This window comes from Engystomops pustulosus, chromosome 4 (genome assembly GCF_040894005.1).
Source record: "Engystomops pustulosus chromosome 4, aEngPut4.maternal, whole genome shotgun sequence".
NCBI classification, from domain to species: domain Eukaryota; kingdom Metazoa; phylum Chordata; class Amphibia; order Anura; family Leptodactylidae; genus Engystomops; species Engystomops pustulosus.
In genome coordinates this window covers 140,227,952-140,245,623 of record NC_092414.1, presented here as the reverse complement: position 1 = coordinate 140,245,623, position 17,672 = coordinate 140,227,952, and the positions used below count along the sequence as shown (strand labels likewise).

General features: G+C 41.2%; 1 protein-coding gene across 6 annotated transcripts in view; it reads right to left on the bottom strand.

Annotated features, from left to right (window-relative positions):
• HERC1 (HECT and RLD domain containing E3 ubiquitin protein ligase family member 1) overlaps positions 1–17,672 on the bottom strand; it is an 88,821-nt gene that overhangs the window by 2,874 nt on the left and 68,275 nt on the right. For 5 of the 6 annotated variants that reach the window (XM_072147744.1, XM_072147747.1, XM_072147750.1 and 2 more), the window contains exons 46-73: positions 16,245–16,513; positions 15,850–15,902; positions 15,556–15,756; positions 15,125–15,299; positions 14,747–15,020; positions 14,275–14,488; positions 13,984–14,189; positions 13,558–13,685; positions 11,541–11,653; positions 11,207–11,407; positions 10,442–10,572; positions 10,166–10,365; positions 9,873–9,984; positions 8,980–9,126; positions 8,366–8,467; positions 7,462–7,635; positions 6,939–7,232; positions 6,624–6,689; positions 6,075–6,200; positions 5,756–5,894; positions 5,289–5,470; positions 4,823–4,978; positions 4,479–4,601; positions 4,225–4,327; positions 2,790–2,959; positions 1,894–2,032; positions 1,423–1,592; positions 79–248 (exon numbers count right to left, since the gene is read on the bottom strand). In XM_072147744.1, the coding sequence (XP_072003845.1) occupies positions 79–248; positions 1,423–1,592; positions 1,894–2,032; positions 2,790–2,959; positions 4,225–4,327; positions 4,479–4,601; positions 4,823–4,978; positions 5,289–5,470; positions 5,756–5,894; positions 6,075–6,200; positions 6,624–6,689; positions 6,939–7,232; positions 7,462–7,635; positions 8,366–8,467; positions 8,980–9,126; positions 9,873–9,984; positions 10,166–10,365; positions 10,442–10,572; positions 11,207–11,407; positions 11,541–11,653; positions 13,558–13,685; positions 13,984–14,189; positions 14,275–14,488; positions 14,747–15,020; positions 15,125–15,299; positions 15,556–15,756; positions 15,850–15,902; positions 16,245–16,513 (4,538 nt within the window). The remainder of the gene's footprint in view (positions 1–78; positions 249–1,422; positions 1,593–1,893; positions 2,033–2,789; positions 2,960–4,224; positions 4,328–4,478; positions 4,602–4,822; positions 4,979–5,288; positions 5,471–5,755; positions 5,895–6,074; positions 6,201–6,623; positions 6,690–6,938; positions 7,233–7,461; positions 7,636–8,365; positions 8,468–8,979; positions 9,127–9,872; positions 9,985–10,165; positions 10,366–10,441; positions 10,573–11,206; positions 11,408–11,540; positions 11,654–13,557; positions 13,686–13,983; positions 14,190–14,274; positions 14,489–14,746; positions 15,021–15,124; positions 15,300–15,555; positions 15,757–15,849; positions 15,903–16,244; positions 16,514–17,672) is intronic. The other variant, XM_072147745.1, reaches the window with a different exon arrangement.

Below are 17,672 nucleotides of genomic sequence, written 5' to 3'. Positions count from 1 at the left end.
AGGTGAAAAGATTAAAATTAGAAGATGTTTAATGAATGTCTGTAGGATACAAACAAGTCAAGCAGTGACAGAACAAACCTGGTGGAGATCCTCTTTACAGTGATTTGAGGTCCATAGTTCTTTCCCTGGACCATAGTTTTTCCAATAGATCGGACCATGGGAAGCGTATACACTCTGGGAGCCAACAGTGGCCTAAGCTGGCCCTGTACTATACCCCATGTCCCGGCATTGTAATGGGATGTACTACTCTGTAAAGATAAACAAAATTGTATTAACCACTTAAGGACGGAGGGTTTTACTCATTTCTCGCTCTCAAACTTAAAAAATCCATAATGTTTGCATTTTTCCGTGTATAGAGCCGTATGAGGGCTTTTTGCGTAACAAATTTTACTTCACAGTGCCATTATTATTTTATGCCGTGTACTGGGAAGCTGGAAAATAATTCCAAACTTTCACTATGTGCTCCAAATTACACCTCTGCTTTCTTCTTTGGTTTGTTACAATCAGGGCGATAACACATTTATAAAGGTTTTATTGTGTTTTAATACATTTTCAAAAATTAAACAAATCTTCTGACGCCAATACCTTTTTCATACTATGGTGTACGGAGCTTTGTGAGGTGTCATTTTTTGCAAAATGAGCTGACGTTTTCATTGCTACCATTTTGAGGACTGTGTAACCTTTTGATCATTGTGGGGTTCACCACTGAGAATAACCGGTTTCCTATTTTGATAGATCGAGCATTTTGAGACGTGGTGATACCCAGTGTGTGTGTTATTTGTTACTTTTTATAACAGTTCTAGGGAAAGGCCGGTGATTTGAACTTAACCCTAAATACAGTAGTATTGCAGTATGTGGCATTTTTGCAAAATATTTATTACAATGAGCCACTGAATCATTGTAACGAATCTGCAGAAACCAGACACCAAAGACCCAAGGCTGTTATGGCAAATCAATTGGCACCCCGATGATGTTCAGGGAAGCAACGATCAGAACCAGGATGGTGCCGCTCACGCCCCGCCGTCTTTTAAATCCCGCTGCTGGCATCGGAAGGGTTAATACCCGCAATATGCATTAAACCCCACCTGTGTATGAAGAGGGCTCAGCCTGTGAGCCATCTTCATACACCCCCTGCACCTCTGTGTTGTACATGTACAGCGTAGACCGTGAAGGGGTTCATATATACAATGAAAAATGTGATATAGAAGTATACATCTTAACAATAACTAAAGTTTAATATGTGGAAGCAATAACCATAAAGTGCATTTAGTTAAGAACCAGTGAAGAAGTATTTTATGAAATGATCTATCTTTCTTGAATAGTTATTGGCGGAGTAAATCGGCAACAGTCACTTAATAAATGTCAGCATTTTCCACAACAATTTCTTTTCATCATTAGAAGGAAAATACTAAGCGAGATTACCTGGTTATTTGGGCTAAGATTCAATAACCTCCAAGATGAGTACATAAGATCAGAGAAATGATACAATAGCCGCAATCTTGCCCTAACTGTGTGGGTACAGATATCTTTCAGGGAACTGTATTGTGGTGGGATAACATCAGGGAGACCCAACTGCAAGGGCACGGACACACCTAAAAGTACAATGGAAGGCAAATTGTCAAAAGTGCAAGAAGCTATGAGTCACGTTGTCTGTACATCTACTTAAGGAGTTTTCCACAGGATAGGACCTTACTTGCTGTTCGGTGGAGGTTCCGCTCATCTAGGGTACATCAGACCCCATCGGACCCATCGTTCTAGTGATCTCTGGCATTCCTGATTACCAAGACACCCCGATAGGGCCTAACTTGTTTTGTGGGAAAACCCCTTTAAGGGTTAAGAATCTAGCCATTCTATTATTAGAGGAATACATACAAAAAAAGTGAAACTGGTTACCTGGGGCACGTGGCGGTACAGGAGTAGCCGTCCATGCCGCACTGTGACATCTTCCTGCTGAAATTTGACGAATGTTTTTTCCTTGTAATGCTGTAACCAAAGTGGGCTCTCGCACATGATTTGTGTGGCCAAGGCCAAGCTAAAAGGCAAAAGTAGGAAGAGGTCAAATACATAGTAATAGGATTGAGTTAAGGGAGTGATACAATTCAACACCTAATAAACTATAGTGAGTTCATGTGAGTTGGACAACACTCACTGGGGGAGTCTCATGGAGGTGCGACAAAAATCTATTCTAAATCTAAATCCAAAAAAATCACCCACAGTCCGCCAAAAAATTGGAATTTACTGGAGCCACCAATAACACCCCATTGCTAGAAAGAAGATATGTGGTGTCTCACTGACCATTTCCAATCTGAAGATGCTGAGGTACTAGGTTTTCATTTGAGTAAAGATGGGCACTGTACAGAGTACAAACAACCATGTGCTATAACTATCGCAGTTATTCTACGCAAAATGTCTTTCTCTAGCATCTCTTTGACAATTGTTAAACTTTTCCATTTGAATGCAGAGTAAGCCAAAGGTTAAATATGTGGAGTAATTGTAGGTTTTGTGGGATAATGTTTCATGTTATTAACATACTAAACCAACATTTTAAAGGGGTTTTCCCACGAAGGAAAGTTAGGCCCTATGCACAGAATAGGGCCTAACTTGCTGATCAGTGGGGTCTCAGTGCTGAGACCCCTGCAGATTGCGAAAACGGGTCCATCTGACTCCTCGTCGCCCCTCAGAATAATGGAGCAGACAGCCTAACTTTCCTTCATGGGAAAACTCCTTTAAGCATAAATACAGACAAAGAAAAGAAAAATAAATGTATATGTAGAGAGCTCATCGCTTACCTGCCCCTCTGAGTTACTACCCCAAGCATACGCTTCCCCAGCAGCTGAGAGGGCTAATGTGTGCTCTGCTCCCACTGCTATGTCTTCAATGAAGATGCCCAGGAGACCTGGAACCAGCTGGGGCCTATTGTGATTCCGAGCCCGACCTTCTGGCAATCCAATAAGACGGTCTGGGGAATAATCACAAGGTGGTACATGATTATGTGTAAGTAAAGTTTAAGGAACGGTTGGTCATATATAAATCTCTAGAGCAGTGATGGCGAACCTTTTACAGGCCGAGTGCCCAAACTACATCCAAAATCCACTTATTTACCGTGAAGTGCCAGCATGGAATTTTATACCTTAACTTACTGCTACTTGTTCTTCCACATCTTTCAATTGTAGCGGTCGCCTGAGGCCACCAATATAGTTGACAGAAGGAAGGCAAATTCAAGCTATCATTATAGCTTCTTTCCAGGGTCTCTCTGTACAGGAACAAATGGTGGGTCCCGCCGGATGACCTCCAAAGATAGTTCAGTTCTGTCAACACCTTATTACTTTCCCTGCAGTTCCAAACACCCAATAAAGTGTCACTTTAAAATAGCGCTGAAAACAGCATCTCTTAAGTTGAAGATTCAGTGTTTGGTGAACTCTTTCCTTGGACAATGGCCTGAGTGCCCGCAGAAAGGGCTCCGAGTGCCACCTCTGGCACCCGTGCCATAGGTTCGCCATCACTGCTCTAGAAAGTGAATTTGGAATATAAAGGAATATCCCCCTGATGCTATGAAATAAAAATATAAACATTAAATAAAATTTCCCTTTCCAAGGTTATGCCAATGCTCTAGGGCAGTGGTGGCGAACCTATGGCACGGGTGCCAGAGGTGGCACTTGGAGCCCTTTCTGTGGGCACGCAGGCCTTCACCTTAGAACAGAATTTGCTAGACATGACTCAAGGTTTCCTCCTGCAGTCCAAAACTATTTTAAAGCAACACCTCCTTGGCTGCCAAGACTACAAGAGAAGCAAGAAGGTATGGACAGAGATGGATTATGGTCAGAGTTCCTGCTCTGGGTCCCCTGATTCTTCCTATTCAGGGGACCCTGGAAGGAAGCTACAATACAAATTTTCTTTCTATTGTATTGGTGTCCTCAGAATGCCAATATGATTAAGACTGCTTAAATTGTCATCTTCGCACTTTGTAACATAAAAGTAGGTTTTGGTTGTAGTTTGGGCACTCTGTGTGCAAAAGGTTCGCCATCACTGCTCTAGGGTACTCCCAGCCTATGTTTACAAGCAGCCAATCAATGTCACCTACGGTACTAATGCCAGTAGCACATGGCAGGAGTGGCATCAGCCGCTGAATACCAAGGCCAGTTGAAAGAGACTATAGATTTAATGACCGTGGTGGGCATTTAATATATATTTAATATATATTTATATTAAATATAAAACACTCACCTTGACCAAAAGTGTACACGTGTCCATCTTTAGTCAGTGCAACAGAGAACTGTGTTCCACATGCCACCTTCTTAATGCCAATCCCACAAAGAATGTCCACTTTCTAAAACAGAAACTAACTATTAGGTACATCATGTAATCTAAAAACAAAACTTATTTTGTTTATTCCATTATGTATCTTGGTAATAGACATTGACTGAAGAGTCTAAAAATCTTGCATGGTAAAATTTTAAGTTACCAGGATAAAAGGTCACCTGTGGTGAAGACTTTGCGGTTGAATTTCCCAAACCAAGTTTTCCATAATCTCCATCTCCAAAAGCCCAGACCAACAATCCATCAGCAGAGACGGCTAATGTATGGTTCAGCCCGCAGGCCACCTAAAATTAGGAAACAATAGATTTAAAAACACATTTGCACCAACTGATCAGCATACGGCCTGTGGTGAGGATTTACCCCACTGAGACAGAGCCAACAGTGTCAGAGGGCAGGCCTATGCCCATTGCCCGATGTAGCAACAAGAAACATATTTTACAGCAAGTACAAAAATCCAAATGTATGTATTGTCTCATGTATAAGTTAGGTCTGATAGTCACGTTACCTGTCCAATGTGAAATCCTTCAAGTGCAGTCACACGCTCTGGAAGTTTCTTGTTGGATGTATTTCCCAAACCTAATCGACCATAATCTCCATTTCCAAATGTGAAAAGTTTCCCATCTGCTGTCACTACTGCTGAGTGTTTGAAGCCACATGACATCTGGAATGGAGTTAAGAGTAGACATGAGCACATTTCATTTTGGCACTTGCTTTAGATCAATCTTGTTCTTGCTTTTTACCAGCAAAAAAGGCAACAGACCCAGTTCAAGCAGATCCACTAATAATAGAAGTCATGATATAATGTGAACAAAGCCCATAAGAATACTGGAAGCACCATGATACTTACGCTATGAAACTTGTTTTAGATGTTTATGTACTTGAGAAAATGTTTTTTGCACTGGATTTCATACTTGAATTTGTCAATGCAGGTCTGTACCAGAAATGATTGAACTGCAATGATCGGACTTTACCTGAACAACCTCCTCCCCTTGTAGAGCTTCAATCTGTCTTGGTCGCCTCTGTCTGTCGCTATTTCCATGTCCCAGTTTGCCATAATCTCCATCCCCCCAGCTGAACACTTCGCCACTTTCAGTCAGAGCCATAGAGTGTCCATCTGATCCACAAGAGGTCACCAGCTGTGTCACCACAAAACCTAAAAGGAGAAGCACAAATTTATGTACAAAAGAATCAACATGCAAACTACTACATCAGTTTCAGGTGCAGGTTGTAGTTTTATAGTACTTGATAAAGATTAATAATTGGTAGATTTGCAACATAAGAAAGAAAATGAAATCCAATCTTTTTGTATTAAGTAGTGGTTGTCTTCTGGCACATTACTATAAAACATTTTCCGATAAATTTGTTTTTAAGGTGTAGAAAGTTTGCATATTGAAATGCATGGTATTTTAAGTTATGTCTGTACTCTGGTGTGACTTACCTTGAAGAGCGGAGATGACAGTGAGCACATGAAGGTCATCTGAATTACCTTGACCAAGACGACCGTAACTACCCTCTCCACAAGCCAACACTGTGCCATTAGCTTGGATGACAAAAGTGCAGTTTTGACCACAGATAACCTGGAAACAAATGTATACAAATAATTTAAATGACAATGAAAGCTACAATGTATTCAATTCTAAGACATTTATTCAAACTCCTCTGATAGAAAGGACAACTGTGTGTCAAGGTTAGTTTACTGGGAAACACAATAATGTTCCCCCTCTCAATAATCTCTTCCAGCATTCACCACAAGATACCTGCTGTGCCTGAGAGAAAGAGGTTGCTGCAGATGGAATCATCACATTTCTTCCGGCCTCTGCTAGTTGTCCATGCCGTCCAGCGCCCCACAGATATACATCACACTTGCCTCCAAGATGCCAATCCTGCCATTAGAAAGATGATTTTACTACTGCCGTACAGAAAACAACTGTTTATGATCATTTACAAAACACATGACAAGTCACATGATTACAATGTTTACCTATGAGATAATTCTAGTGATCATGGAAGCCTTTAAATTGATCATTTCACACACATTTTTCTTATAAAAAAGGTTTCTTTATGGAGTTTTAGGAAGCCACCATTTAACCCCCCACAAGTCAAAAAATCTAATCAGATCCATTGATGACTGTCAGTTAGCTTGTTGTTCCACCACTGCCTGCTCTGCTATTTGAGACTTGGCTCGTTGATGTCTCATCAACTTGGCTATCTAACAGATGATAATGGATAGGCTCTAATGGGAATAAGTTTATCATCAGGGTTTACATAGGTTTAAGAGTAGGCAAACAGTGTATGGATATACTCACCTCTGGCCTGGAGATGGCCCAGGACATTATTTGTTCATCTGTCCCACTGATCCACTTGCTGTTATCCTGTGGACAGATCAACCAGAATGAGCAAATAATCGTCATACCACAAGCCACATCTTTCTTCTATTACAAAAAACATAATTCTGAAGATGTTTGTATACAAGGTTGTTTCTGCAGCATCTGCATGAATTATTGTCTGCTACAATCTAAACCAAAGAATATTTAACTCCGTGTTTAAACATGATTTGTTGCGAGAACACATTCCACTAAGGCAGTCAAGTTTTATCTACTGAAATGTAGAATTTTTCTTACCATTAAAAGTCTTAATTCATCCTCTGGAACGGGTTCCAGATCAGGGACAGCAAAGGATTCTGGGAACTGTGCTCCCCTGGCAAGAGCCTCAGCAGCTTTTATGGTGGTAGAGAAACACTCTAACCATGCCCATTCTGCGGGGTTCCATGAAGCGGGCTCTGGTGGGGCTAAGCGGTGGTGTGGAGGGATAGGCGGATTGCACAGAAGCTGGTCCAGGTTCAGTCCCACAGCCAGTGATGCCAGGCACTGCATGTAGGGGCTATGCACCAACTGCTCCCCGCACACAACATGAGGCTACAAAATGAAGCAACAGTAATAAAATATAAGGTTAACAGCAATACACACAAGTATATGATATACAGAATAAAATTAAATAAATAAGAGAGATGTAACTGACTGGCTAAGTAACATTTCATGTTTTGAGGGCCAGGAAATAGTAACAAGACTTTGACCTGGGTAGAATCAGAATTCTAGAGACATAGCATAGGCAAACCTGCCAGACAAATAAAGCTGCATGCAATACCTTTTCATACGCATACTGTTCCTGAAGCATGATGGGAAGGCGCTCTAAGAAGGTTTGCATACATGGTGCCATGTTCAATCCTGAAATCCCTTGGTGCTTCAATGCTGTTCTGCAGGTAGCCAAAACATGATTGGAGGACACCCATTCCGGTGTACAATTTACCACCAGAACATCCTGCAAATATACAGACATCAATAACTCTTGTATGTGCAGAGATAGAGCTTTGCTACAAAATGTAGAAGTACAGGCGGTTCCCTACTTAAGAACACCTGACTTACAGACGACCCGTAGTTACAAACGGACCTCTGGATGTTGGTAATTTACTGTACTTTAGCCCTAGGCTACAATAACCATCTGTAACAGTTATCAAATGTATGTGTAATGAAGCTTTATTGTTGATCTTGGTTCTTATGACAACCCAACATTTTTAAAATACAATTGTCACCGAGACCAAAAAAATTCTGGCTGGGATTACAATTATAAAATATATGGTTCCGACTTGCATACAAATTCAACTTAAGAACAAACCTACAGAACCTATCTTGTGCATAACCCGGGGACTGCCTGTGTGTCCTAATAAAGTATAGGCAAACATTTCAATACTTACGTGAAAACCATAAAAAAAAAAAAACACAGGAGCTAACCCAAAATCTATTAAAAATGGTAAATATGCAAATAATCTTATTCCAGGATGGGACAAGGAAAACATTGCCTCTAAGCTACCTTGTAAGGCAGCCCCCCTACCATCAAGCATGGCTTTCAGGAATCCTAATTTCATTTTTTTTTGGGGGGGGGGGGGGGAAGGTGAGGGGGATTTACTGAAAAATCTTAATTGCCTCCCAAAATCTTAAAAATAAAAAGGAAAAACCATAACCCATCAATAAATGAAGAATGGGATACTTACCTTTGAACGATTAGAGCAGGCGGCTACTCCTACGTCAGGGATCCAAGCTGTGGTTGTCACAGCTCCAGAACCAGTTACCACAGACTGTAAAATTGAACCATCCTAAAAAGCAGATGAGTAGAATATAAGGTTCACCTTACTTATAACATTCATTTTTAAATAGATTACAACTTTTGACACACCCACAGACGAAGGCTGTCTATCAGCCGAAACGCGCGTCAGGGTTGCTGCTATCTCGGGCAACGATCACATCAATATGGGTAAGCTTTACATATTATGTATTCTGTTTAGGTAATATGACCCGATAGTTCCCACGCTTCCCAACAGCACCATTTTACATCTATACATGGCCACTGATGTCTATATTTGTTTACATTTAGCATTGAATGTTTTGATCTGTTGCCTGTGATGCAACTCTTGCTTGTGTCCCCTTTTGAGTGGGATCATTTTTAACCAGTGTGTTATCTTTTGACTTAATAAAATTTGCATTTGGTACTATTTATTATGTTTCTTTGCAGTTTTTCTTGGTTTTTCATCCCTCTTTATTGAGGGTTGAACAATAGGTTATATATAAAACTTTTGACACATTACAAACACTTCATATTAGGTCTTACCTTTAAAGACCAAATATTTAATAGACCTCCAAGTCCTCCAGACACCAAGGCTAGGCCATCATGACTGAAAGCCACGGTACGAACAGGAGTAATGTGACCTTTTAACTTGTATGCACAGCGAATGTCCTCAGGTTTCCTGCAAAACTCCTAACAAAGAAAAAAAAACACTTATTCACAGTCATTGGAACACTTTATAGACCTATTCATCATCAACACATTTGTTCAGAAACAAACCACTATCATTTGTACTGGTAGTCTGTTAGTGTCAGAGTCCCCCTACAGGAGTGGACCCAGGTGCGTTTAAGTGTGTATTTTTCATTACAGCTCAAATAGTAGTGATATAATGCTATTTGGGACACTACACCGCCAGTCCCGTAGGGACCTGGAGTTCGTTAAGTGTCCCAAATCATCAGATTCATTTCAATAAGGTTTTATCAATAATGACATTAGGAAATTGCCCCTTAATACTTTTAACATGCAGTAGATATCAGTGGCATGCATGTCACATTGTAGGCACCCAACGCATATCTAAGTGCCTCAAACAAAATACTAAAATATGGAAACTTTTTGTGCATTAGAACAAAAAAACTAGTTAAGCCCCATCCCCTTGGTCTCTGCACAAGATGTAGCCCCTGTTCTCACTGCAGAATTTGTAGGTAGGCAGATCAGAGTTTAGTTCCTAAAGGCTCTGGAACATGACCACAATAGAGGTGTGTGGCAACTGGCAATAGCGTGATGAGCACACAGTGTCTCACTGCACTGAAAAATTTAAGACATTTCCTATATTTGGCCGGATTACGCCAGGATCACAGCCCTTGTGAGCACACTGGCATGTACACGGGGCCTTAAGTGACTCTTTTTTTTATATATTACTTTAAGCACAAACCACGGACCTTGCTGGACATTTGTTCCTTCAATTCTTCTGTAGTTACGGACTTAGCCCGAAATGCACCCAGAGGGGTCTGTGGAACGATCCACACACACACCAGACCATTTTGGCATCCCCTGCAATGACAAGCACTCAATTACTAACAAGCTCTTCATTATAAAACAGAACTAAAAATGTAAAAAGCAGATAAAGCCTTTGCCCAGATTTGTATCAATAGTTATTGATACAAATCTGGGCAAAGGCTTTATCTGCTTTTTACAATTTTTAGTTCTGTTTTATAACAGGGTAAACACTTACGTTGCTAGCATGATCTGTGGGCTGTCAGTCTTTCCCATTAGTCCACACCAAGTTACTGTATTAACATAGGATGGATGTGTCAGAAAATACTGGGTTTTCCAGCTGCCATCCATGTTGGCCCATAACTTTACAGTGTCTTCCTTAGCACACGTAAGCAGCATTTGGCCAGTTGGATCCCATTTCAGAGTAACAAACATTTCCTGAAAAACACACATTTTAGTTTTTCGATAAGAAGCATCAATTCATCAGCAATTGAAAATGAGAATTGCAACGCACCTTATGGGAATCAATGAGAATGACTTCTCTTTTATCAGTGGGCTCTTTATTCGCTATCAATAACTTTCCATCAGCATATCCTACTGCAAAAGGATGATCTTCGCTATACCAAGCAATGCAGGTAACAGCTACTGCCAGAAACAAAAGGAAAAGTGATGCAAAAAGCGTGCAGATCCTCCCAATGACCACGACCCCAAAGAGGCTTGATGGAGTTAAAGCAGATTCGTAGTACAGGTCATACGACAAGGTAAGTGACTATTTTTACAGGAGTTTGGTGAGATTCAAGAACTCTGTAATATAACAGCCGTAAAGCCTCATTGATAATTTTGCTCTGGAAAGATGGTGTATACCATTTGTGTGATCAATTTATATGAATGTGTATTCAACAATTACAACATTTCATTGCATTTCAGCTCTGAAATGCATTAAAAATGTGGACCCTGCTTTGGCCAATCCATTTTGTAGGATTTTATCCACTTAAAGTGGTACTGGAGAAGGCAATAAAATGCTCTGATGTTTTACACATCTAAAAACCTGCATAAACATTCTTATAAGGCAAATGTATAGTTATAAGGCGGTAACAGCCCAGTCCTATTAAAAAACATGATGACAACACATCTGGCTAAACATGCATAATGTTAGGATTCAACACGACATTCAACAACAAAGTTGCCATTAAATTGTCAAAAGATTGTGTAATAAAGATTGTGTAATAAAGATTGTGTAATAAGTGGAATTGATAAATAAATTAGTGGAAATACAAACCTTCCTTTCGATAACAATGTTCCAATTCCAAGCGCTGCATACTAGTAGCATCAGTCACTTCGATGAGGGCCAAAGACCCATCCATGCGACCAACCAACAGAGATTCTGGTAGGTCACTTGGCCATGCACCTCCTGGACAATGTTCAGGCCAAGCAATTGAGGAAACCCAATGAGGCTGAACATCCACAAGGCCTTTACCCCCTATTTGAAACAGGATTACAAGAGTCCAATAAGACAAAATGTTTTTTTGCAGGACATTCAGCTACTTACAATTTACTACAATATTACCTAACTCTTCCCATACATACTAAAAGCTTCTTTAAAAATGACATACCATTTAGCTGCCAGATGTTGATGGTTTTTTCTAGGGCACCAGCCAAATATCGGCCACTAACACTCCAGCAGACCGGAGACAGAGCAGGATCAGCTTCTTCTGGTGTTCCCTCCCTATTGCAATAAAAAAAAAGAAAACAAACAAGTCCCGTGAACACAGAACTATTTCTAAGTCTAGTTTTTAGGACCTTGAAAACAGCAGCCAAGTACTACATAGATATGTGATATAAAATAACTAAAACCTATATTTTAAATTGATAGATATAAACATATCCACATCGATCTATACTGGGTCATAGAACACTTGATCAGCTCTGTTCACCCTGGGAACACACAGATTTTGCAGCATCCCAAAAACAAAAAAAAAACAAAAAACAAAACAAAAAAAGGAAATCCATCTTAAATCATGTTCATATTCCTAAAACACCAGCATACCAACCTGTCACCTTCTCCAGGTACTCCAGTACCCCCCCCCCCCAGTTTTTATTTACATCTCTAGTGCACAGGTAAGGTGCTGGATTTACAGGCCAAGTAGCTCTATAATGGGCGTCAAGATCCCAGAAACAAGAAACCTGACTACTGCACTAAATAATAGGCTGCAGATACTTGGAGAATCAATGGTAACATCCGGTCCGCAATGAAAAAGGTAGACAGTTATTTTCTTTTCTTGAAGAAAATTTAGAACCTGACTCAGCTGTTTGTCCATTTGTTCGATACACGCACACGTTCACAAGTTGAGGCTGAGATTTAGCATCAAAGACGGCAGCTATGTGGCTGTGTCACACCGCATGGTGTCTGGGCAATGCTGCATAAGACAGAGAAGGAAAACTCATCCTTCCCCTCTCCAACTGGCTTGCGGCTCACGGCATACGTCTGCTGATGCAGATGTGTGCATGAAGCCTTGCCTAGTGTTACTGGAAGGTAACTGACAATAAAGCGTACCTGTGAAGCAATAGTGATTTTACCAAATGATATGCGTTTCCCCTTTTCTTTCAAAAGTTCTGGCATTTTCTGTACTTAAAAGCGTTTGACAAAAATCTCTCACTAGATGTGAAGAGGGCACGGACTAGTATCTGTCTGTCTATGCCCTCAGGCCGAGGCCAGTTAGTTTGTCCATAGTTTGTTCGTTCTCAAAGTAATTTAGCAGTAAATCCATTTAGTTTCCCACAAGTAAATCCGCTGAACACTACACAGTGCATATACAGGATGTATATGGTAACAGCCTGGCAGCTTCCATCACATGGACGAGCAGGGAACATGTAATAAGTGGTAGAAATCATAAGTAACCCAGTTACATGCAGTCTATAGCCTTAGCTGTGTGACCACTAAGGGTTAATATCTCATCTGCACAGAGCCAATACTGCAGATGATGTGGGGGAAGGGAGCAGGATGAGGTGCAGAGACAGACATAGGGAACAGGGGAGATCTTGTACCTCACTATTCTGTGTAGGATACATCTATATCCACAGTCCTGGAACATATCCAGCTTTGCTACATACACAGAGAAAGCTGTCACATGACCTCCCCCTCCATGAGCAGAAGCCCCTCCCCTTCCCGGAGTCTGTAGTTTTGTTTATAATACAGCACAGGCAGAGGAAGTAGAGATGGGAATTAGCTCTTCTGGCTCCCTCTTAAATATATAATAGGGCGACGCAGGCCAATCACCCTACACCACTCTTAACCAGATTGTATCGGGTTAAAGGGGGCATGGTGAGCCAGTTAGGGGCGGTGTTTAGTGAGCCATCGGCTCACTGATGAGAGTCTGCTCCATTTGTTCACGAACAAGAGCTGGTTGTTAAAGCCGGCTCGTTCGCAAACGACACATCATTAAAAGGAAGCAGCCACTGCGGCACTCAGATAATCTGAGGGCTATAGGAAAGAAACTGCTGGATTTAGTCAACTAAGATAATAGAAAACATTGTTTTATATGCCAAGAGCTATTGCTTTGGGGAAAAAAAACCCTTTACAGTTACTCTTTAAAGTCCTCTGTATAACGCGTTCTGGCGGAAAATACTTACGGCTTCTGGAAAACAAAAGTTTGCTGTAGAAAATACTGATTTCTAGACACATTCCACACTCTGACAGTTCCATCGGAGCCACTTGTGGCCAACAGAGCCTTCTTGTTGCACCAAACAGAGGTAATGACCTAAAAAAAGTGATATTTAAACATTAACTTATTGATTAAATCTATATCTTGTTACTTTCCCCAATTATTGTGTAAGCGTCTTATAAGACACTGTGGCGCTGCTCTGGTTAGAACATGGCGGCCTCATCGCACTGCGACCATGCATAATAGAAATCAAAAGCTGCAATTTGTGTTTGGCTAGCTCAGGGCTGCATGCATGGAGTCTAACTGATAGCCTGGCATTATAAATTCAGACTATTTAAATATACACATTATGGAAAAATGGTGAATATTTTTTAAATTGCCATAGAAGACTTACTCTGTTCTGATGTGCTTCCAGCTTAGTAAAGGAACATTTTCTCAAATCTCCAGCCATATCAGCAAGAGTCTGGGGGGCAGCCTGATTATCTCGATCATGGGCAGCCAATGTTCGCACTAACTGCTGAGCTGCCCACTGCCGATGCTGTGAGGATAGCCGGGAAGACAGGCAGCAGGCAGCTAATGCATTAGCCAGTTCCAATGGACCTGAATCATAAAGGTAACAGAAAAATGAACAACCACAATAATAAATGTATTTAAAAAACACAGACAGGTATAGCATGGCTTGTACCTCTTTTCTCCATCTCTGCTTTATCGTAGTTTGGACGCAATTTAGCTCCCTTATCTGCAAGTAGAGCTACCAGTGCTTGCGTCACTACAAAGTTAGGAGAGGTGACCAACTTGTTTTCCTCAGCAATACCCCGTAGAAAACTTGGTAGAAATTTCCTTTGCACAGGGTCGTCTACCGTAGTTAGGTTCACACCAGTTGCAGCAGATATCAAATTCTGTGAAAACAGGATGCAGACAGGTTTTTAGTTAGCGACAATACAATATTGCTACACATACACAAACCCAGACCTCAGATTGTAACTTTTAAGATTCTTACATTTCTAATTTTTTTGCCCTTGATAAGTAGAAACGTTATATGTACAAAATACATATAACATATAATATATATAATCTGATGTCTGTACAGATTAATACACATTATAAAAGTAGTGTAATTGCAGCTGCACTAAATGGGATAGGGAAAAAAAACTAACCTGGGTACAAAGCTGGACAAGAAGTCGAGCAGCACTGGGTGTGCTGGATGCCAAGCAACCTACTGCTGTACTCAGGTATGCGAGACAGGAGATGGGTTTGCTGGTTTTGCTATGTAAACCACGTGAGCGGTCTGCAGTATTGGACACGGTGTTCGAGGGGCTGGTGGAGAGACCTGCTCTACCTGCTGCAGCCAAGCACATGAGGCGAACCAGAGTGCGAATATCTGTAAGACCCAAAGACTCCAAACCCGCAGCCAAACTGCAGCTAGATCCACTGCAGCAAAAATGAAAAATTATATTGGTTATAGAATGAAACAGTATAAAAAAAAATTCCATTATTTACAATACACACATGCAAAGCAAACAAATATAACATACCTAACAGAAAGCAGTGAAAGAGCCCGCATCACCATAGTACGTGCCAGCAAGACTTGGGCAGCAGCTATTACTCTGCGTAGGGCCATCACACGGTCATGAGGGTTTACCAGAGCTGCTGCCTGCTCTCCCAGGGTAATTCTGCCCGATGAGCTCTTCTCCAGTGCACCTTGGCAGCCTTAAGGAGAATCCCAATACAGTGATTAAATATTTTACACAAGCACACAAATAGATATGTAACAAAACATTAACCCCTTAAAGACAGAGCCCTTTTAAGTTTTTGCTTTAACTCCCCACATTCAAAATATCCAACTTTATAACATTCACTTTTATGTAGCAGAACAGATACCTATACAAAGGAAGAAATTTAAAATCGCATCTCAATGTACCAATATCACGACATAAAATTCACATACATTCCCACTCCCAAATACCTATTTGCATTAGTGTTTCCTCCATGCTGTTGGTGGCGGTTACCATGGCTACAGAAGCACCCAAGGGATCACTGTCTGGAAACTGAACTGGCTCAGGAACAATCCTACGATCATTAAGGCCAAGAGGTCCAGCAAGCAGCTCAAATTCTTCTTCTCCAGTCAGCTTATCATCTTCATCAACATCCAACATGTCCCAGTCTTCTGTTATCAATTATCAACACATATTCTCATTTATATTAACCTTGATAAATGTTGAACACTAATATAATTTCAGAAAGTAGATGTTTTTTTTACCTTCATAAACACTGTCTTGTTTGCCGATTAAGTCAGGTGCATGTCCTTTATACCTGAAGCACAGAATGGTTTATAGGCTTTTTTGTTGCATCTCATATTCATAAAGTACAGTCAAGATATGTGTATGCCAGTTAGTCATCTTGGTGGTTATTGAAAAAGCACGGTTACCAGTTGCACCTCTGCCTAAGGCAACAAATGTCCCAAAACTGGACGGCAGCGCTCATGTCCACCAATCATTGACTATGTAATGTAAAGGACATCTGCGACACATCTGCAGCGGGGGACACTATGGTGTCCTGTACATTGCATAGATTGTTTTTTTCTAATGTTGTGCTTTCTTTCCTTTATGTGTGCACAATGTTAAAAGTGTAGTAAATGTAGCGGCAAAGTCTTACTTCTCAGATGCAGTTGCTTTGCGCTTGCTTTTCAGACTCAGATACTTTTCACGGCAGCTGCCACACAACAGGTAGTATGGATTCCCGCTGCCACATTCCCCTCCAAACCAGCCATCCACATAGGAACCATTACTTCGGTATCCCTGGCGGTTGGCACTGTGCCCACATCCTGGATGACACCGTTTCATGTGTTGGTTGAAGCTCAGGACACTTGCCTCACACAACTCACAGATGACTACCTCTTCCCTCTCATCTGTTTCACAGACATGCTGGAAAAGAAACAACTTTTTTTAATTGTCATAATGCCCGTCAATGATGGCTTCAAATCAAATAAGGCAGAACTGAGCACAACATGCATCAGCTATATTGTCATAGGAAGCAACAATTGCCACATATAATGCATAAGGATAAGCAAACAGCTGAATTAATCGGCATGCGGGTGGTGATTGATAACAAGGACAGCTCTAGAATCCTAATGCCATATGCTTATAGTATATTAGAAAGAAAAGTATTGTTTAATCATGGAGGTAACATGTGATGTATCCTGGCTAAATTCAGATTGCAACTTGGAAATAAGGGTTAGACCAACTGATTAAAAGTGAGCCAAACTAATTATTCAATGTGCATGAGACAAGTAGGTGTAGCCAACTGAAGAAAAACAATACAGGATTGGGCATGTTGAATTTCAGCATACCCCATCTGAGAGGGAAAATCCATAGACAGAGAAGTACAGTAAAAGCAACTCTGGCTAGCTGAAACTCCAAAAACATATTTTTCAGTTCATATTTTTAGACATAATGTATAAACTCGTGTATAAGCCGAGTTTTTCAGCACAAAAAATGTTCTGAAAAACGTCCCCTCGGCTTATACACGAATCAATGTAAACTGTGTAAACTGTAAAAAATACTTAAAAAAAAAAAAATAAACTTATATACTCACCTTCCGGTGGCCCCGACGTGTAGCACTGCTCCCCCGATGTCCGTGCCGCTTGTCTTCAGGGTTCCGCGCCCGTCTTCTTTCTTCTGCTGGGCGCTGCCATGTTTTCCCCCTGGCAGCGCCTAGTATGACGTCAGCAGCGGCGTGTCATACTAGGCGTCGGCCGGGAGAGAGCAATGGCGGCGCCCGGCAGAAGAAAGAATGCGGATGCCTGAAGACAAGCAGCGCAGACATCGGGGGAGCAGCGCTGCACGTCGGGGCCACCGGAGGGTGAGTATATAAGTTTATTTTTTTTTAATGCTGGGGCAGTGCTGTATACCGCTGGGGGCAGTGCTGTATACCGCTGGGGGCAGTGCTGTATACTACTGGGGGCAGGCTGGGCTGGCTGTATACTATAGCGGCTGGTTGGCTATATACTGGGGGGGGGCGGTGACCAATGCATTTCCCACCCTCGGCTTATACTCGAGTCAATAGTTTTTCCCAGTTTTGGTG